The 23,151-nt window shown below is 38.2% G+C and overlaps 1 protein-coding gene across 1 annotated transcript; it reads left to right on the top strand.

The window, feature by feature from the left end:
- Positions 1-2,278: 2,278 nt before the first annotated feature.
- LOC139309977 (vomeronasal type-2 receptor 26-like) lies at positions 2,279-22,947 on the top strand. Its single transcript, XM_070934160.1, has 5 exons — positions 2,279-2,557; positions 10,933-11,742; positions 19,865-20,092; positions 20,701-20,827; positions 22,037-22,947. The coding sequence occupies exons 1-5, from the start codon at positions 2,279-2,281 to the stop codon at positions 22,945-22,947; spliced, it is 2,355 nt and encodes a 784-aa protein (XP_070790261.1).
- Positions 22,948-23,151: the final 204 nt, after the last annotated feature.

Raw genomic sequence — 23,151 nt, 5'->3', positions numbered from 1 at the left:
TGCTACAGAAGGAAATACCCAACTCATGGTTAGAAGCATATATTACACTTATTCCAAAAGAAGATACCGACCTACAACAAGTCAAATACTATAGGCCTATATCTTTGCTAAACTCAGACTATAAAATCTTCGCTACAATATTAGCAGAAAGACTTAAAAGATATTTAAATAATTTTATACACCCGGATCAAAATGGATTTCTGCCAAAAAGGCAGATTAGAGACAATTTGAGGATAATTTTGGATACATTGGAATATTATGATGCGCACCCAGAAAAGCAAATGGCTTTGATGTTTTTAGATGCACAGAAAGCCTTTGACAATGTGAACTGGCGATTTATGATACTACAATTGAAACAGATGGGCTTTGGAGAGAAATTTGTCCAAGCTATAGAAGCTATATATTATAAACAAACAGCAAAAATAATGATGAATGGAGAGCTGACAGAATTTATTGAAATACAAAAAGGAACGAGACAAGGTTGTCCATTGTCACCACTGTTGTTTGTGTTAACATTAGAAGTACTAAACAGAAATATCAGAGAAGAAAAAGGAATAAAAGGAATGAAAATTCAAAACCAAGAATATAAATTGCAAGCATTTGCTGATGACCTGGTGTTTATCTTGGAAGAACCACTTCAATCTGTAAACAAATTGATAGACAAAATAGGAGATTTTGGGAAAGTGGCTGATTTGAAAATAAATAAAGACAAAACAAAGATGTTGACAAAAAATATGTTAAAAAAACAAAGTGTTTTGAACAGTTCCTCTGTCCTCTCTCTCAAGCAATCAGGGATCGAGACTATTTACTCAAGAGAAATGGAGGAGCTGGTGCTTCTGTTCAGTTCTTAAATGTTTCATATTCTGCCCTATCTCATTTACGTGCACTTATTCCTACATAGAAAAACATGCACACTATGCACATATAACATGTGTATTATAGTCCTTTGAGTGAATCCTGGTTGCTATGCAGGTTTCTGAGCCACATTGTCAGAAGTGGTTCACCAAAAGCTTTTCCTGGGATATTTTTTGACTCCGCAGTTTGAGGGAGGGAGGGAGGGAGGGAGGGAGGGAGGGAGGGAGAGATGCACAGATTGTCTAGGGTGTTTCTGTTTTGGCTTTTAAAAAATAGATGCTGAGATGAAGAATTTTGGTCAAAGACTTGTACAGTCATATTAATGTTAAATATTTTTATTGTTTTATTTCACATATTCCAATTCTATGTTGAACAATGTGTTTTATAAGTGTCCAAAGTGTTAACATATAAACATCATCATCATAATCATTATAATCATATATACATAAACATATATACAACAATATCAATTGTTATTGAAAAGTATACTATTTTCCATTATAGTATCGATTAAAGAACCATCAAAATATTTACTCATCAGTTTTTCTTTCTCATGCAATCCATATTTCACATAAACCCACTCCTCTAACCTCAGTATCTGTCATTTATAGAATAGTTCCCATGTTATAAAATATTCCGAGTCCTCTTTTCCTTTGTCTTTTAAGGTTAACTTATCCATTTCTGCACATTCCAGAATTTTTTTGATTATAATGTCATCTGTAGGCGTTTCTGGATTTTTCCAGTATTGTGCATACACAATCCTGGTTACTGTTAGGATATGTAAAATTAAATATGTGTTACGCTTATTGTAGTTTCCTGGAAGCATGCCCAACAAGAATGTCTCAGGTTTCAAATCTATGTGTTGTTTTCTCATAATTTCCAGCCACATGCATATTTTCTTCCAGCATTTTTTTGCTTTGGGATACGTCCACCACATATGATAATATGAAACTGGTATTTAGAATAGAATAGAATAACAGAGTGGGAAGGGACCTTAGAGGTCTTCTAGTCCAACCCCCTGCCCAGGCAGGAAACACTACACCACTTCAGACAAATGGTTATCCAACATCTTCTTAAAAACTTCCAGTGTTGGAGCATTCACAACTTCTGCAAGCAAGTTTTTCCACTTATTAATTGTTCTAATTGTCAGGAAATTTCTCCTTAGTTCTCAATTGCTTTTGGTTGCATTTCCAACATTTAACAGATTGGTTGTTATACATATTCGCTAACCTTGCAGGTGAATAATGCCATCTATAAAACATTTTATAGATGTTTTCTTTATGCGCTGTTGACATTGTGAGTTTGTGACTTCTATCCCATGATTTCTGCCACCTGTCCAACATTATCACAGAAGAAATTTATTATTTTTGTTGAATATAACATCATGGCATAATGTACATATCTTTTCAGGAAAGCACTTGTGATGTACTGGAAAATTCTGTCCTTCCTTTTTGCCATTCAGGAAATCAACAAAGATTCTCTTCTCTTGCCCAACCTCACCCTGGGTTATAATCTCCATGACAACTTTCGAGATAGAAGAATGACTTTAGATGGTCTGTTGGATTTGCTTTCGACTGGAGAGGCCAATGTTCCCAACTACAGCTGCGGAAGGAAGAGAAACATGCTGGTTCTTCTGGAAGAGACCAACTCTGACATATCCATCCTCATGGCTGCCATATTGGGCATCTACAAAATCCCACAGGTATAGAGCAGGGAAATGGCTCTCCAGGTTTACTCAAGAGCATTTCAAGGAGGTTTCCTCCTTAAAAATCTTAAGCATGAGTTAAGATGAGCAGTCCTTCTTTATTTCACATTTCATGAGCTGCTATTGTGCCTCTGTGGACAAGGCGCCATCGAAACTACAGCTCTAATTTTAACAGAATAACAGAGTTGGAAGGGACCTTTGAGGTCTGCTAGTCCAACCCCTGCTCAAGCAGGAGACCCTTTATCATTTTAGACAAACGGCTGTCCAGTCTCTTCTTAGAAGCCTACAGTGTTGGACACCCACAACTCATCGGTGGGTTCCAAATTTTTTTACTACTGGTTCTGTGGGCATGGCTTATTTTATGCGCATGGCTTGATGATCATGTGACAATTCTTTAGGATTTAGCAGAGGTACTGGTCTACCAGGCTTTTAACTGCTTGCAGAGCTATACCGGTCTACCCATTTAATTTTGCAGGCACCGGTCTACTCATTTGTTTTCTTTTAACACTGATCAGCTGTAGGGTGGCACTTTGAAGCCCCGCGGCAAGAATTTAAACAGTTTTTTTCCCTCTAGTCAATAGCTGGGACCCAGGAGGCAGCAATAGATTGGGAGTGGGGCCAAGTAAAATTAAGTATAATGCAGGGGGGCAGAGGTGGGGGGGCAGGAGGGCATGGGGGCGGGGGGCCAGAACCGGTTTGGTGACTTCATACCGTCACTGCTACTGGCTCGGTGGAACCGGGCTGAACCAGGAGGAAGCCACCATTGCCACAACTTCTGAAAACAAGTTGTTCCACTGATTAATTGTTCTGTCAGGCAATTTCTCTTTAGTTCTAGGTTGCTCCTCTCTTCCTTGATTTGTTTCCTTCCAAATGCTTTCTGGTGTTTTGGAAAATAGGTTGACACACACAAAGACATTCTTCTTTGTGGCAATCCCTCAAATATCACATCCTACAATACTGCACCTTCTATAAGGACTCATGCACCCACCTCATAACACTTCATCTGATAAAATGCCCAGGAAACACTGATCTTTTTTATATACAATCATTATTATCAGATCAGTACAATGTAGTTCCTTTGAATGTAGCTGAGTTTTTTTTTTAAATAAATAATTTTATTTCTATACCACCCTTCTCCTGAAGAACTCAAGGCAGTGTACAGCCTATTAAAAGCACAAAGACAGACATCAATTAAAAATAATTAAAATGATTAAATAATTTCAGCTCAGATTTAAAACCCCAAAAATTTAAAACAGCCAATTTAAAATCATTACATCGATAGCCCGGCCTGACAGAACAATAAGGTCTTGAGGGCACAGCAAAATACACGGAGGTCGGAGATCTTACGCAGTTCCAGGGGTAATTTGTTCCACAGGGCAGGGGCTCCCATAGAGAAGGCCCTCCCCCTGGGTATCACCAGCCGACATAACTTGACCGATGGCACCCTTAGGAGACCCTCTCTGTGGGAGCGGACTGGCCGGTGGGAGGCTATAGGTGACAGAGGTCGGTCTCAAAGGTACTGGGGCCCTATGCCATGGAGCACTTTAAAGGTAGTGACCAACACCTTGAATCGCACCTGGAAGACCACTGGGAGCCAGTGCAGCTCACGCAGGAGGGGTGTCAAGTGGGCACAATGAGTTGCGCCCATAACCACCTGCGCGGCCGCATTCTGGACCAGTTGGAGCCTCCGAGTGTTCTTCAAGGGGAGCCCCATGTAGAGAGCATTACAGTAGTCCAGCCAGGAGGTGACAAGGGCGTGAGTGACTGTGTTATAATGTTTGCAAAATTAGGTACTGACTGCCCACTGACAATCCACCATTAGTTGTAATATATTATCCTGTCGTTCTTTTTAATTTTTTTAATGTTTCTTATCTGTAACATTGGTCTGTGACTGTAGTAAATTATTAGTATTGTTTAAACTTTCAATCTTCCAAAGAGACCAAAACAAACACAAAAACAACTATAGTTAAAAATTACCAGTTAACAAAAAAGGGTCTCTGAAAGCCCCCTCTTTCCAGAAAAGTAGATTTGGATTACTTTTTATCTTTAAATATTCATTGATAACAGAATATTATCATATTCTGTTCATGTCATATCAGAATATTGTAAGGCAGAATATGATCTTTCCCTAGAGGAGAAATGGAAAAACATGTTCTTGGAGACGGAAAGCAGCCCCCAAGTCTTTCTTAATTGCCCACAGTAGTTATTTTGTGCCCATTGAGAAAGAGTGGGCCAGTCTATCCCCAAAACAAAAGACCTCCAGCTCCAGGATGATGGGATTAAGACATGATCCCTCAGGACATAATAGGATTAACCCTCTACCATCTAGCAGCAGAGCTCACCACATTGGTTTTTCTTACCTAAGTGTAGGACTTTACTTTTCTCTACATTGAATTTCACTTTGTTAGATAGGGTCCAGTTTTCAAGTCTGTCAGATCCATCCGAATCTTGAGCCTAACTTCTAGGGTGTTAGCTATTCTTGCCAGCTTAGTATCATCTGCAAATTTGGTAAATTTCCCTTTTATTCCCTCTTATAAGTCGTTTATGAAGATATTGTAGAGTTCTGGGCCTAAGACAGAATCTTGTGGTACCCCACTGATTACTTCTCTCTTTTTTTTTCTTTTTTTTCTTTTTTTTTTATTGAAAAGTTTTATGAAAAATACAAACATTTTCACCCCCCCCACCCTTCCCCCCTCAATCCCCCCTCCCCTTCCCACCCTCCCTTCTCCTTCCCCTCCCTCCCCCCACCCCCCTCCCTAGACTTCCCAGAACGAGCACAGGGTATAACATTCACAAACCAAGAACTAAAATGTGCTAACAAATTATTACATTTCATATTCTCCCTAGATCCTTAACTCCTTATAACTCAGAAAAAACAAACATAAACTACTTAATATTATTTCATTCATAAGCTATATGAATCTTCTTATTCGGATACTTCTTCTGTATGTAATCAATCCATTTTCTCCATTCCGATATATATCTCTCATTTGAATGGTCTTTAAGGTATGATGAAATTTTTGCCACTTCCGCCAAATGCGCAACTTTTAATGTCCATTCCTCAATAGTAGGTGGATCTTCCTTCTTCCAGTACTGTGCCACCAGTAACTTGGCAGCTGTTATTAAGTTCAAAACCAGCTTAGTCTCTATTACAGTACAATCCGTAACTATTCCCAACAGAAAAAACTGTGGTGTAAATTTAATTTTTTTCTTCAAAATATTTTGAATAATCCACCATATTTTTATCCAAAAAGCCTTAATCTTTTTACATGTCCACCATATATGAAAATATGTAGCATCTTCACACTCACATTGCCAACACTTGGGTTGTAAATTTGGATACATATAAGCTAGTTTTTTTGGGTCTAAATGCCATCTATAAAACATTTTGTAAAAATTCTCCCTTAAATTTTGTGCTTGTGTAAATCTTACATTTCTAACCCATATCTTTTCCCATGTTTCCATCATTATTGGTTCACCTACATTTTGTGCCCATTTTATCATACAATCCTTGACTAAGTCTGTTTCTGAGTCTATTTCCAATAATGCATTGTACAATCTTTTTATGTGCATTTGACCTTCATCTCTTATTTGCTTTATCAGATTCTCATCCTGCTGCAAAATACCAATTTTTTGATCTTCTCTCCATCTGGCCAGCAGCTGTCCATATTGAAACCAAGTCTTAATAATCCCTTCTTCTTTTAATTGTTCCATGGATTTTAACTGTAGTCTGACTCCTTCCTTATAAAGAAGTTCCTTATATGTAATCTTATCTTGCTTTTGCTCTAAATTTATGTTCTCTATCGCGTGTCTGGGTACTGTCCATATTGGTAACCTATCATTTAGTTTATATTTATACTTTTTCCAGACACGCAATAGAGCATTTCTTAATATATGACTTTTAAAAGTCTTATCTACTTTCTTATCATACACTAAGTAAGCATGCCAGCCATAAACCAAACCATATCTTTCAATATTCAATATCTTTTCCTCCGTTAAGTTTATCCAATCTGTGATTGCTGAGAGGGCAGCAGCTTCATAATACAATCTTAAATTGGGCATCTTAAGACCACCTCTTTCTCTAGTATCTTGCAATATCTTTTGTTTGACTCGTGGTTTCTTCCCTGCCCACACAAATTTATTTATGCCCTTCTGCCATTCCTTCAAGTTCTCATCTTTTTTAAGTATAGGTATCATTTGAAAAAGAAATAGAAATTTTGGTAAAATATTCATTTTTACAGCAGCTATCCTTCCCAGCAAAGACAGTTGTAGTTTTTTCCAGTTGTCCAACTCTTTCTGTATTTTGTGCCATAATGGTTCATAGTTATACTGATATAATTTCGTATTTGCAGTCATAATATAGATCTTTCCATCGATGTGCCCTTTTGCATATTCATAACAAAAAATTCTTTCATAAATTTTTTACACTCTTTTACATTTTCTTCGTACCTAAACAAATTATCATTTAACCTCCAGGACCTCCTAGGCCCTTTCTCATACTCCAATTCCAGCCAAACTGGACTATGGTCTGTCAATGTTCTTGAGCAAATCTTCATATTTTTCACCCTAGATAAAAGATCGTTAGTAATTAATATAAAATCAATCCTTGAAAAGGATTGATGTCTATCTGGACAAAAAAGTAAAATCTTTTTCTTCCAGGTTTCTTTCACGCCAGATATCTCTCAACTCCCAGTCATCCATCATTTCCCAAAACGCTTTGGGCAATTTTGCTCTTGTTGACACATTTTGTTTAGGTCCCATCTTGTCTTTTTTAAGATCCAAAACACCATTCCAATCGCCTAACAGGATACAAGTTTTATATGCCCAGTGTGTCAATTTTGAATGTAGTAAATTATAAAAGTTTTCTTGCTGTTGATTCGGGGCATAAACTCCGATTACAAGTATTTTTTCTCCTTTTACTAAAAGTTCTATCGCTAAAAATCTTCCTTGATCGTCTGCTTCAATTAATTTAGCAACTAAGTCTCTTTTCAAATATATAACTATACCATTTTTCTTTTCTGGTGCTGCTGCTACGTAAGATGTACCAAGTCTTGCATTAATCAGATATTTTTGATCTTGTATTCTTATATGAGTCTCTTGTAAGCAAATTACTTCATTCTTAAATTGCTTAAGATAGTGAAATATTTTTCTTCTTTTCTGTGGAGAATTCAAGCCATTAACGTTCCAAGTCAAAAATCTAGTTCCCATCTCTGGGCCTTTGGAGCCTCTGAAGCAAGTCCTGATGCTCTGATCTCATTTGAGTTTTAGGTCTTGCTCCCCCCACTGCTCCTGTTCTAGTAGTATCTTGAATCATTTCTTGAGTTGCCATCTGGGATTGTTGCTGTCTTAATTCTTCCTTGAGTCTAGCTGTCACCGATCTGGTCTGTCTTTGATCCTTTGGTAACTGCGAAAAATCAATCAGCGCCAACTCTTGAGTAGCCATTTGAATTTGTAATATTTCTTCTTGATCAGCCCAAGCTCCCCCCTGAACTACTGTCATGAGCTCTTCTGTCTCAGCTTCCATTACTTCTTTCTTTCTTTTGCCTTCTGGTGATTTAGTTGATTTGGGTGTGCCAGCCTTTAATACATTAGTATGAAAATCTCTTGCTTTCCAAATTGTATTAAGCCGATATCTCTCTCCTGAATAAGTCACCACTAGTCCAGTTGGCACCTCCCATCTGTACTGTATCTGATGTTTTCTCAGTTCATCCACCAGAAAGGCATACTCCCTTCTAGCTCTCAAGATCTTAGGGGGGATTTCTTTCATTGTCATTACTTCCTGGCCTTCCACCCGAAGCTTGTTTTTAAAAGTAGCCTGTAAAATTTCGTTGCGTACTCTCCTTGTAGTAAAATATATCGCAATGTCTCTTGGTAGATGTTTCTGTCTAGCAATCCAGGAATTAACACGGTACAGCTTGTCCATCTGCCAGCCCAGATCATTTTTGGACTCCCCCACCAGCGGTGCCAATGCCTCAGACATCATTTCTCTCAAATTCTCTTGTTTATTCTCCTTCACCCCTCTGAATCTTAAAGCAAATTCCATATCTCTGTATTGTACCATTATTACATCGTCTTCAGCCCTTTGAATTCTGTTTTGAGCTTCTCCTATTTTACTATCCAAAATTTCAGAAGATTGTTTAATTTCCTCAACTCTGTCATCCACCATCTCAATATTGCCTGCCAGACACTTAAATGCCATTAATATATCATCCCTAATCCCCTGATTGCGAATTGCAATCTCATCTGACACAGCCTGTATCTTTTCATTAGTTTCCTTAATTTTTTCATTAGTTTCCTTAATTTTTTCATCAATCACATCAACAATTTTATTTTGGGTGATTTGGAAAGCTTGTTGCAACATTTCCAACGTTAAAGTCTGTGGATCCGCTGGAGGAGCAGAAACTTGTAATCTAGGAATATGAGCTGGGGAGCTACCAGCACTCCCAGTTCCTTTAGTAGGAACAGTTTTTACAGACTTTGAGGCCATTTCCAGTTTAAAATTAGTCTTTATATTTAATCAGAGTCAAAAAGAAGAGTTCCTCAAAAGATTTCCCAATGTTAATTAACGTTTAAAATCCTCCTTCTGTCAGCACAAAAGCTTTTTTTTTTTCCCAAGCGAAGGGCTGCCAGCAAAATGAAACTTTTCCTGTAACTTTCTGTTTCCCCCGCCCTTTCAAGCTTCAATCGCCATATTGTTGCAAAGTACTAAGTGATTACTTCCGAAGGAGGCTCTAGGCATTGGAGTTAGGTAAAAAATACTTGCAGTCTGATTTCTCCTTGCTCGTTCCGCCTGCTGTTAGTTCAAGATGTTAATTCCCTCATTTCCATTCAGCAAGATTGGTCGCGGCTTCTAATTCCACTAATTAGCTAATTAGCGGAGACGTCCCTGGTCTGGAGCGGCTTGACAGGCTTTTAGGGAGCGCGCACCCTTCGCGCCCCAGGATTTTTCCTAGGGCGTTCAGGGGGGTTCTACCTCCACCTGCCTGCTCTTCTCTCTCCCCTTTGCCCGGGGAGAGAATTTCAACCCTCCAGACAGCGTTTGTCGGCTGTTCTGGGGCTTTAACGGAGCCAGGGAGCAGACGCTCTCAAAAGAACATCTTTCGAGGCTCGCGGAGCCAGCGGAAGTTACTGCTTACTTCTCTCCATGTAGACTTAGACCCACCCTCCAGGCTTCAACCAAACTTAGTTCAGACAACCTACAGAGCCAGCTATGACCCCAACAACAGCCAATAGTATACATGAACAGGAAGTTCACAGGAACAGGAAGTTCAAGTGCAAAGCCCAAAAGAAGATATGAAAGCTCCTCACTCTCAACTCCATGTGGTCAGCTGCCCAGGACCTCAAACCCATGTGGTTCTGCTTCATCATTAAAGCACCTTTCCAATCAGCCTCCATGTTTCCAGTGTCTTTCTCCCGGCTTAGAAATGAACCGGAGGGATATTTCTTCCCAAACCCTTTAAGTCCTGCCTACCTTAGCAGTTTGAAAGCATGCAAATGCAAGTAGATTAATAGGTACCATTTTGGAGGGAAAGTTCAATTTGCCTTTGGCATATAGCCATGCTGGCCACATAACCATGGAAATTGTCTTTGGATAATGCTGGCTCTCTTGACCAAAAAACGGAGATGAGCACCATGCCCTAGAGTCAGATATGACAGGGAAATTGTTACTTTCTTTATTAAGTCCATCAAGGTAGGCTAAGAATCTTCCAGTCATTGTCTATGATCTGACCTTTTTTTCCCTAGGTGGCATGAAGAGCCATCTTTCTGGGCACATGAGCTGTTGCCCAACTTACCTGCAGCTGTGCATGCACTCACACCCCAGTTAGTGTTTGGGCCTCGGATGCGCATGCATGTAATTCAGGGGACCCAGTTGATCTTCCGAGCTATCCTGCGCATGTACATGCATGCATGCACAGATGATGTTCACACACGTGTATTGCATGCACAAAATCCACATGCATGCATAGAAGGTGTGGTTGCACATGCAGTGCACAGGATGCATAGATGGTGTGATTTCATGTGCAGCGCACGGGTGAGCCATGCAAAAGTCACATGCATGCATAGATGGTGTGGTTGCATGTGCAGCGCATGGGCGAGCCATGCAAAAGTCACATGCATGCATAGATGGTGTGGTTGCACATGCATCACACAGGACGCATGTGCAAGTTGCATGCATGCACAGATGTTGCAGTTGCGCGCACAGTGCATGTGGAGGAGCCACGCACTAGCACAGATAGTATGCATACACACAAAGCGCATGAAACACATACCTGTTCAGCAGGTGAGTAAATGGTTGGCCACCACTGCCATAGGATCTAACACTTTGACTTTGTAAAATCCTAAAATCAAACACAAACTGTCTTTTTTTCCAGATCAGCTACACTTTTATTTCACCCTTCCTGAGTGATAAAACTCAATTACCCTTTTTCTACCGGACCGGACCCAAAGAAGGTGCTCAGAATCTGGGAATTGTTAAACTGCTACTGTATTTTCGATGGACATTCATTGGCCTCCTCGCTGCAGACACTGATAATGGAGAACGTTTCATTAGGACCTTCAATCCTGTGCTGGCTCAGAATGGCATTTGTGCTGCTTTTTCAGAAATTGCATTACTAAATAACAAGAACATCAATTATATGGTTCCTATTTTCAAAATGTGGCACCAAGTCAACGTATTTGTTTACTATGCAGAGTTTACCTTTGTAGAAGGAGCAGGCTATGTAGAAATCATATTCAACTTTATGAAAAAAACTGTTGCAGGAAAAGTTTGGATCACAACCGCTTTGTGGGATCTCTCCATTGAATTATCATATAACAGTTTCTCTTTAAAATACACCCGTAGTATTTTTTCTTTTCTGATCCAGACCGGCCAAAGGACCAGATCTGAAGATTTGAGAGAATTCAATATTTTAATCAAAGCATTTATGATTAAAACATTTCACTGTTCATATGGGAAACCTGCCTTGTCTGTGAAAGGCTGGACAAGGTGCCTAGAGGAAAAGAACATGGGGACTCTACCTCAAGAGAAGATTGACAAGATCTTTTCTCTAGATAGCTCCTTAACTTACAATGCCATCCAGATTGTGGCACATGCCTTAAATGCGGCCTATTCATCCCAATCCCAAAGGACAACAATGAAGAGAAAAACCAGGCTGGAAGTTGAAAAGATCCAACCATGGCAGGTATTCCCATGGAATAGAAATTATCGATTCCTATTCCTACAGGTTTCATGTTTATTTCTAAGTGTGACGTATAGATGGTGAAGATATACAAAACTCTCTCTGAGAAGCGTGGAATATATTGAGAAAAAATGCTTTAATGAGTCATATTTTCCTCATGAAATCCCTTGTCTTCATCCTTCTTTTATGCTTTGAACTCCCACAGTGCCGAACAACAAATTATCCCTTGCTGAGAGGGGTGGGATTGAAAATTTCTGCAACCTGTTTTCTGCCTGGTTGCTGGCTGGGCATGTTCATGGGGGCGTGGTCTATTCGGCATTCTGCACCACATTGGGGGTGTTTTTTCACCCTCCCCAGGCTCTGGAGGCTTTCCTGGAGCCTCCAGGAGGACGAAAACGGCCTCCCCTGGGCATCGGAGGCCCTCCGGAGGCCAGAAACGAGCCCATTTCCAGAAAACCGGTACACATGTTTCCCCCCCCTCCCGGGAGCATTTGCACATGTTCTGCACTTACCTGACATCCAAAACACATGAAGACTCTTGCGAGGGGCAGGGAAGGGCAGGCAGTGTTATCCAGTCCTTGGAACAACCGGTTCAGCGAACCAGATTAAAATTAACATCCAGTTCACCCAAACGAATCCGAACCAGCTGAATCCCATCCCTGCTTGCTGATATTGTCACGCACACCACTACAACATTTTCATCTCTCCCCCTGTGAGCTTTTCTTTCTTCAGAATCCGTTATTTCCACTTAGAAAAGGGATTTGGATTCTCTTTTGAGTACCTCAAAATTTTACCTCTAAATAGATAAATAAATACCTCTAAATAGAGTACCTCTAAATTTTAATTTTAAAATTTGGATTCTCTGATTGTCAGTGTACATCTTTGTAGGGGCTCCCAAAGAGTGCCAAAATCAATATATTAGTCACTCCTGACTTGATTTTCAAGCTTTCCTTCAGATATCAAGAACATGGAACTGACATGTGTTTCCCAAATTCCCAAAGCCAAATAATATTTCCAGGATTGAAATATCCAAACTGATAATGTGTCTTCTACATCTCTCTTGTGAAAGCAAAACATAGGTTCCAAAATAAATAATCAAGGCTCACTGCAGTGTTTGTTGTTGGATGAACACAATAGGTAAATATAAAGGTTTCCCTTGCACATATGTTTTAGTTGTTCCCGAAACTCATCTCTGTTTTAAAGCCGAAGAGCCAGTGCTGCCCAAAGATGTCTCTGTGATCATGTGGCCAACATGACTATATGCCAAAGGTGCATGGAACGCTGTTACCTTCCCACCAAAGATGGTCCCTATTTTTCTACTTGCATTTTCTTTTTTTTTTAATTTTAAAAACAAACTTTATTCAATATAAAAAGATAAAAATTGTACAAAATGTTCTTAACTCTAAAAATACAATTCTAAATTACATACATACTAACACTAACAAACAGGATTATCTATCTATAATATTTAAACATGTGAATATATTTATATATATATATATACATTAACCTTAATTTCTTAATGACGGTGTATATTTGTTACGTTTAATTTCTTACTATATTTGACATTACTTTTTTTTCCCATTGATTAATCCATTCATACCATCTGTCCCATATTTGGAAATACTGTGAGTCTTCCTTATCGTTTAATTTTAAAGTTAATCTATCCATTTCTGCGCATATAAATATCTTTTGAATTATTTGCTGTTCTGTTGGCAACTGTTCTAATTTCCAGGATTGGGCTAGGGTTAATCTAGCCGCTGTGATTATATGTAACGTGATGTACTTTATTTCCTTTCTACTACTTTTTTTAAGTATACCTAACAAGAAAATTTCAGGTTTTAGGTCAATCTCTTCTTCCGTTATTTCTATTATCCAGGTTCTAATTTTCATCCAAATTTTTTTTAATTTTTGGGCAGAGCCACCAAAGATGATAAAAGGTTCCCAGTGTTTGTCTGAATTTCCAACATATCGGGTTAAAATTTGCATACATTTTTGCCAATCTAGCAGGGGCTAGGTACCACCTATACCACATCTTGTAATGGTTCTCTTTATATGTTGTTGCCTTTGTTATTCTGCAATTATTTTCCCATATCATTTCCCACTCTTCCAATTGTACATTTCTTTCAATATTCCTAGCCGAAGCTATCATTTGACCTTTAACTATGTTTTTTGCCAAATCAAACTCTAATAGGTATTTGTAAATCTTTGAGATTAATTTTCCCTCTTTGGTTTCTAATAATTTATCTAGTTGGTTAGATTTTATTTCAACTCCTCCTTCTTCACTGACTTTTTTGTATCTGGTTTGTATTAATAAGTACGGCCACCAGTCCATTTCTATACCTTGGTCCCTGAGCTCTTGCCGTGATTTTAGTCTTCCATTTATGTCCAGAACTTCTTTGTAGCCTATTATTTTTTGGGTGGCTGATGTATTGGGGTGCATTGTTGCCTCTAATGTAGATATCCAGCCTGGGACTTTCATATAGTGCTTACGTTTAATTTCCAACCAGGTGCCAATTAGTGAGTTTCTTATTATATGATTTTTGAAATGTTTGTATGTTTTATTTCCAATATTCCACAAATAAGCATGCCAGCCTTTTAATAAATCGTGACCTTCCAATTTCAATATTCTTCATCTTTATCACCACAATTCTTCCTAGCAGCGATAATTTAAGTTTCCCTCATCTCTCTAGGTCTTTTTTAATTTGTTGTATTAGTTCTCCATAGTTGTTATCTTTGATAGCTATATTTCTGGTTGTCAAATTCATACCTAGATATTTTATCTTTTTAACTGCTTGCAGTCCCGATTGTTGTTCCAATTCTTCTATTTGTTTTATTGTTAGATTTTTGGTTAATATTTTGGTCTTGTTTTTATTAATTTTTAGCCCTGCCACCCTGCCAAATTTCTCTATCTACTCTGTCAATTTTAATTGTGTTTCTAGTGGGTCCTCTATGAAGAATACAAGGTCATCAGCAAAGGCTTGGACCTTGTATTCTTCTCCTTTTACTTTAAGTCCTTTTATGTTTTTATTTAGTCTAATTCTCCTAAGCAGATTCTCCAGGGTTAAAATGAAGAGCAGGGGTGAGAGTGGGCACCCTTGTCATATTCCTCTACTTATTTCAAAGAAATCTGTTAATTCCCCATTCACTAGTGGTCTTGCCTTCTGATTTGTGTATATTGTAGATATTATCTTTTCAAATTTCTCTCCAAATTTCATATTTTTTATTTGTTGTGTCATGAATCTCCAATTGACCCGATCAAAAGCTTTTTGTATATCCAGAAAAATCAGCGCTGCCTGTTTCTCTGGATGCACCTCATAATATTCTATTATATTAATCACCATCCTTAGATTATTTTTAATTTGTCTTGTCGGCAAGAATCCATTCTGATCTGGATGTATTCTGTTATTTAATATTATTTTTAATCTGTTCGTCATTAAGTTCATAAAGATTTTATAATCGGTATTTAGTAGGGAAATTGGCCTATAATTACTAATTTGTGTTGTATCTGTCCCTTCTTTGGAGATTAATGAAATATGTGCTTCCTTCCAAGATTCTGGTATCTTTGCTTCTTTTAATGCCTCATTGTAAACCTCTAATAATATCCCATTTAATGATGTTCCTAATCCTTTGTATAGTTCTATTGGTAGCCCATCTGTTCCCAGGGTTTTATTATTTTTTTTGTTTCCTGATTGTTTCCTGTAATTCCTCCATCGTAATCTCCCTATTTAGCATCTTTTTTTCCTCTTCCGTTATCACGGGCATTTCCTCCTTTTTTAAATATTGGTATATTTCTTCTACTTTCACCTTATCTTGATTATATAGGTTTTGGAAGAATTGAATTGCTATCTCTCTTTTTTTTTTTCTGGGCTCTGTTGCAACTTGCCTTCATTGTCCTGTAGTTGATGGATTATTCGTTTTTCCCTTTCTTTTCTTAGTTTATAAGCCATCCACCTCCCCGGTTTATTTGCCTGCTCAACTTGATTTTGTCTTATGAATTTCAATGCATTGACATATTTTTCTTGTTTAAGTATATTCAATTTATGTTTGGCTGCCATCCAATTGACTCTTATTTGTTCGTCCCCTGGTCTTTCCTGTAATTTCTCTTCCCAATTTTTAATCTCACCATAAATTTTGTTATATTCCTTTTCCCTCTCCTTTTTCCTTTTACTATTATAGGCTAATGTAATTCCTCTAATGTAGGCTTTTGTTGTGTCCCACAAATTTTGTAAGGATGTCTGATTTTTATTATTATCCTTGAAGAACCATTTCAGTTCTTCTTCTATTCTCTCGGTATATTATTTTTCTTTCATTACCTGTGTATCCCCCTTTCTCCATCCTCTCCATTCTATTATTAATGGGTTATGATCAGCCCAGTCATTTGTCCCTATCTCTACTGATTGGATCTCCTGTGTTAAGGTCTTCGTAGCCCATACCATGTGTATCCTCAACCAAGATTTGTGAGCGTTGGAGTAGTATGTATACTTTTCCTCTTTGGGGTTATATGGTCTCCAAATGTCTACTAAATTTAGTTCTTCTATGAGGGATAAAAATGTTTTCGGTAACAAATTTTTCTTATTATTTTTTTTATTCTGATTACTTCTATAGTCTTTTTTTGGGGGGGTCTACAATGGCATTAAGATTGCCTAGCAGGCATACATTTTCTATATTTTGTTCTATTATTTTTTCATGTAGGTTTTGGTAAAATTCTTTTTGTTCACTATTTGGTGCATATACCACAACTAATAACACATTTTTACCTTTAAGATTAACTTCAATCATCACGGTTCTTCCTATTCTATCTACATATTTAAGTTTGCTTTCTATCTCTTCTTTAACATAACATAAACTGCTATACATTTTTTTCTTCTCATCTGTTAATGATATACATAATTTCCCTAGTTTTTTGCATTGTAGATACTTTTCTTCTTGTTTTCTTATGTGGATTTCTTGAAGACATACTATGTCTGCTTTTTGTTTGATTAATTTTCTAAATGTTTGATTTCTTTTAACAGGAGAGTTAAGTCCGTTTATGTTTATTGATATAATTTTCAGATTCCTGTCCATTTTTAAATTTGGTCTTTGTGCCTTTTCTATAGTATCCACTTTTATCTTTTTCCCCTTCCATGTGGCTAATACTCCTTCCGGCAATAACCATCAAAATAATATTTGTTTTCTGTTTAATAATGCAGTGAGGAATCCATAATCTTTCCTTCACTCTCTAATTTTGGTATTTGTTTTAATGTTATTATCTCTTTTTATTTATAATATATTGGTTTTTCTTTAGCTATTTTAAAGACAATATCTCTAACCATATTTCTTACAAAATGTATGTGGACTTTTCTTGGGAGCCTATGTTGTCTCGCGTAGTTGGTATTTACTCTGAATACTTTGTCTATTTCGTTGATAATCTCCTCTTTATCTCTTTGCAAAATCTCGGCTATCATTTCAGCCATTACTAATGTCAGGTCTTCATCTCCTTCTTCTCTTACGTTTTGGAATCGTAAATAGAATGCCGCTCTCTCCATTTCCAGTTGTGCCACTGTACTTTCAAGTTCTTTATTGAGACCTGTCATTTTTACATCTAATAGTTCTAATTTCTCTTCTGTTTGTTCTGTTTTTTTTTCCTATGGCCGTAATCCTTTGGTCGTTTTTTGAAATCATCTCCTGAATGGAGTCCATTTTTCCATTTAGTTTTTGGATATCTTCTTTGACAGAATTTTTAAGTTCATCTAAGTCTCTCCTGGTTTCCTCATGATTTTTAGACATACACTCTTGCATTTTTTGCATAGTCTCCTGTATTGTCACTAACGTGGTCTGAACCGTCTGCATACTCATGGTCGGGGTTTGTTTTTCAGTTGGGAAAATCCCTTCTATAGTTTTTTGCGTCGCTGGAGATGCCATTAATCCAATTGGTGTTGAAGTAACCTTCTTCCCTCATTTTACTGTGGTTACTGTAGTAGATGTCATTTCTTTCAGAATTTTATATTGTTTTTCTAAAATTCTGTCTACTTTTTCCCAAATCAGCATCCGCTTCTCAATCAATTTTTTTATACTATTTGATATTAAAGTTCTTAAATGAGATTAACTATCTTCTATTTCTATTATTCTTATGGTAAATATCCTCTTATATTCAGGTATGTGATCACAATCTATATTGCCTTACTAATTTACCTTATATCTCTATTATTCCACTATTATTCTGATTGATTTTCAATTCAATTGGTTATACTAATCAAAGCTATAAGTACTATATATCCTATAGAAATATATTGTTAATACAAACTTATACCAAATGTTATGATATTTTATCTCTAAGATAATTAATTAGTTATCTAACAGACGTTATAATAAATTAGATATCAGTAAAAAAGTATATAACGGTGTAAAAATCAAAATATTACAATATTACAATATTTAAGCAATTCTAAGTCTCTCTCTCTCTCTCTCTCTCTCTCTCTCTATCTATCTCTATCTCTATCTCTCTCTATCTCTTTGTATAGTATTAATACTATACAATTAATTACTTGTATAGTAATTAATATCTCTCTATAGTATTAATACTATTTGAGTTAAGTTGATCTTCTAATAAATAATTAAGATAATTAAGAATAAATTAATTAAGGAGTAATTAAGAATAAATAAATTACTATAATTACTATAATTACACAGTAAAACTTATAATTCAATGTATCGTTAATATTGGAAATTATTATATTTAAAATATATGTAGCATATAAGTATATAATATAAGTATAAGTATAATGTAAGTATATATGGGTTTTTCTTTTAAGGGTTAATTACTATAAAATTCACTGTTCTTTGCACTGATCACGTTTTTGCACTTCTCCAAAATCCACCAATATTAATCCACTCTTCTTAAAATTAGAAAGCAAAGCACACACAGTCTTTCACTCTTACTGTCCAAAATGGCAATCCTTACTTTCCGGTTTCTTTTTATCACAGATTAGTTGTTGTCTATATTGTTCTTCTCCGTCGGTGTAGCTTTACCCAGAAAAGAAAAATCAGTGTCCTGCTTCCTATCGTTTCTTTCTCCAAGATACACTCTCTTTTAAATGTCTCTTCAGTAAATAAAACTAACGTGGCAGGTTTCGCTGAGTCACTTCGCTCCTCTCGTTGTTTGCCGCCTGCAACTTTCTGAGTCTCTCTGCCTTTCCGCTACTCCTCCGGGCTCTAGGTTTGATCTCCTCCTCGCAGCAATTATCAATAGAGTTATTTTAACTTTTTGTTCTCCTGCTCACACCGATTTTCACCCCGTGCTCACTCGTTCGCTTCCTGCTTTTATACTTGAAATGTTGAGTCTCTGGTCTGGCCAGATTGGCCGTCTTCTTCTGGAATAAGGGCTGTTCTCGGCGTGGTGGGAGACCGCACCTCTCCACACCGCCTCCTCCGAAGTATCCCTCTTTCAGACGGTCCACCGCAGCACCGATCTCTCCCACAACGGGCTCCGAAACGCTGAAAAATCAACAAGGAATGCGGAGCACTCCTTCTCCATGTCGCCTCGACCCACGCCTCAACCGGAAATCCTTTCTACTTGCATTTTATACGTGATTTCGAACTGCTAGGTTGGCAGAAGCTGTGACAAGTAACAGGAGCTCACCCAGTTACATGTCACTAGGAATTCGAACCTCTGAACTGCCAACCTTTTGATCAACAAGCTCAGCATCTTGGCAACTGAGCCACCGTATCTCTTAGGATGAGCACAATAAGGGCTCTCTATTATTGAGACACACCCCTACAGACAAAAGAATGCAACTCTACTGATACTTCTGAGGGAGGATGGAAAAAATAATGCATAAGCATCAGGGCATGTAAGCAGACATATTCATAGGTAATGCTTTGCAGGTGACCTTTGGCCCTTCTTCTGTCTACTTACCTTCAAGAGGACCAAAGAGAGAAATAAACAATAAAACAAGAGTAAAGGGGATTTGGAATGTCAGATTCTGAGAAGAATATATTCCTATTAGCACCTTAATCTATGGGAATTGTCCTGATAAGAAAACAAGCTGCACTTCAAAAAAATCAAATTCCCTATATCTCTGTATACCAACTTGATGTAGCAGATTCCATTCATCTAAAACCTTCCTTTCCTCACACTCTGTAGCTCCACCATTTCCTGAAGAATACCCAGATCTACAACAATACCATGCAAGGAATGTTCTTGGATGGGAATGGAGATTTGATGGCTGACTTTGACCTTGTGAGTTGGGTGGGTTTTCATAATAAGTCAGGCACCAGTGTGAAATTTGGGAGTCTGGCAAGAGAAGGATCTGCAGGAGTGAAATTCAGCATCAACAAGGAAGCCATCACAAGGCATTATGGGCAGAACCAGGTGGGGAAAATCTTCCGTCTCTTCAGTTTTATCATTATCTCCATGAGTATCCCCTCCCTTCCCAACTATATATCAGACTGCCTGCCTTCAGATACAGGCTCTTTTCAATTCAGCAATAGAAATGGAGAAGGGGTTTTGTGAAGTATAGAAGGGTTCTGTTCCAAAATTATCGTAGGAGGTGACATGGGGGTGTAGGAAAATTCAGGCAGGATTTAAGGGGAGAGAGAAACAAAATCACTTGAGTTGCCCATGTTCATTTTGACATTCAAGAGGTTGATGCTATAGCTGGATATTTGGTGGAAAATGTGTGCAAAATTAATCATACTGCAGAATTCCAGAATTCCTGTTTCTTCTATGTCAGTTTCTAAAATGGAAGCATGGTTGATTATCACAATCCACTGCCAGTTTCAAGAATAACTTTCCTGACAATTGTTGGGCATCCCTGGAATGGCCACCCCCACGACAGTTTGGTCTGGGGGAGAAAATAGAATGTTCCATTTCTAATCTTTTTAGCACATACCTAATTTCTTGACCCCTTCCAACTCTATGTGTCATTTCATAGCTGATGATTGCAGGTGCTTCTGAAGGCCAATTCTGTTCACTTTCAGACATTGCCTTACTCCCAGTGTGTGGAAGCTTGTCAGCATGGATATTTCAAGGTGGACAAGGAGGGGAAACCAAAATGCTGCTACAACTGTCTCCCCTGTGCAGAAGGGAGGATTTCTACCGAAGAAGGTGAGTGAGTGGAAATCAATGCAGTCCTTTCAATGAAGATGAATCTGGGTATTTGGGCCAAAGATGTGGTGTGGCGGCATAGAGGTGGAACTCTCACCTCACAATCAGGAGGTTGGGAGTTCAATCCTAGATAGAGGCAGATATTTCTCTCTCTGGGCATAATGCTGAACAAACTCCTCATTGGCAATAGGAAGAGCATACGGCCATTAAACATTCTGCTAGCTCCATTCAGTTGCCCAGACTCCATCGCTCAAGGGATTATGGGGTCGTTAAAAGATTATGATGATTTGGGCCAAAGACATACAGTATTTATTTAACTATAATGACTGTGTAGCAATAATGCGCAAGAATCCTCTTGAATGAGATTTTGAGATGTAGAGGAAACTAAACAGCTAAGGAGATACTTCTATAGCTTTGTGAAGCATCAATGGAAATGACAGGAAGTAGTCTGTTGCTTGAACTTGAGAAAGACTGTGATGTTGCTTCTATAGTATGAATCGCACGGCAGTCAAAACAAAAGCAGACTCAAGCCATATCTCTGTCAAGGCCATCTCCACGGTAACCCACAGTAGCCAGAGGGGAGTGATCTCTACAACCCGCGATACTGCTTCATTGGAGAATGTGACTGATGACACATCTTGGGGGGAGGGGGAAACAGTGTCAGAGTAAATTGTGTGGGGTCAGATTTGGCTTCATTTGGAACATGCTTACATGAAGCTCCTAATAAATAATTGGATTTATTTTGAAGCTTGGCTCAAGGCTCATGATATAATCAGAGGATCAGAACCCTGATAGCAAGCCAACTCTGAGACTCCATAATTTACGTTCCAGCTCTGACACTGTTTCCCCCCAGCCTTTTAAAATCATTAACCATTGGGTTTTTGTGGACAAATGGAATAGAAATATTCCAACCCTCTCAGGTTGGCCAGTTCTAGACCTTAGAGTCCTTACTGAATGATAGAGATGGTTGTCTTTCACCCCTTTCATTTCCTACAGTCCCACAAATGGACAAAAATGGAGAAAAATTGAGGTATTTGTCATGTTAACTATGTCTCCCTTCAGATTCTCTCCCTTCTTAATATAGTTACATTTTTTCACTTAATCAACTTTGGACATTTACGAATGCAAGCATATCCACACACACACTCATTAATCTATAAATTCATAAATTTATAAATTCATAGCAAATGTTATATTTTTCCTTTGCAGATGCAAACTACTGCATCAGATGTCCAGAAAATCAATATCAGAATAAGAAGCGAGATCAATGTATTGCCAAAAATGTCACATTTTTGTCCCATCTAGAAAATTTGGGAATCATCCTTACTACCTTTGCTCTATTCCTAATTTTGACCACAGTCTTTGTCTTGGGCATCTTCATTACATTTCAAGAAACTCCCATAGTCAAAGCCAACAACCGGGACCTCTCCTACATTCTCCTGGTCTCCCTTCTGATTTCCTTCTTGACCTCATTCCTCTTCATTGGTCGGCCAAGGAGAACCACCTGCCTTCTCCGACAAACAGTCTTCAACATCATCTTCTCAATTGCTGTGTCTTCTGTCTTGGCCAAAACAATCATGGTGGTGCTGGCCTTCCTGGCCACAAAGCCAGGAAATGGAGTGAGAAAATATCTGGGCAAGAGTCTGGCCAACACCATCATCCTTTCTTGTTCCATTGTCCAGGTTTTCATTTGCTTCACCTGGTTAGGAGTTTTTCCTTCATTCCCTGATTCTGACATGAACTCCCAGCCTCGAGAGATCGTTCTGCAGTGCAATGAAGGCTCTGCTGCTATGTTTTATATTGCCCTTGGCTATATGGGCTTCCTGGCTGCCATCTGTTTCATGGTGGCTTTCCTAGCTAGGAATTTGCCGGGGTCCTTCAACGAAGCCAAGCTGATCACCTTCAGCATGCTGGTCTTCTGCAGTGTCTGGCTGTCCTTTGTGCCTACCTATCTGAGCACCAGAGGGAAATACATGGTGGCTGTGCAGGTCTTCTCCATCTTGGCTTCCAGTGCTGGGCTGCTGGGTTGCATCTTCATCCCTAAGTGTTACATCATTGTGCTGAGGCCAGATTTGAATACAAAGCAGCAAATGATGTTGAAAAGTGAAGTAGAAAACTGAATCTCATGGATGTTCTGGGGATATATTATATCTGGGGAGATAATATTTTTACTCATCATTAGGTACTTTTCACCTCTCTGACTGCTTTTTAAAGTGATCTCCTGCTTAAACCCAATTTCCATTTTTCTATGTCTGGCAGTACTACTTGGCATTTTGGGTTTCTGTATCAGCTTTTAAGTAAGGACATAATAGCTTTTAGGATGG

The sequence above is a fragment of the Pituophis catenifer genome, unplaced genomic scaffold (assembly GCF_029215685.1).
Source record: "Pituophis catenifer annectens isolate HBS135680 unplaced genomic scaffold, rPitCat1.0.hap2 SCAF_2, whole genome shotgun sequence".
In the NCBI taxonomy this organism is placed as follows: domain Eukaryota; kingdom Metazoa; phylum Chordata; class Lepidosauria; order Squamata; family Colubridae; genus Pituophis; species Pituophis catenifer.
The sequence above is the reverse complement of the archived record's forward strand: the minus strand, read 5'-3'. Positions and strand labels throughout refer to the sequence as shown.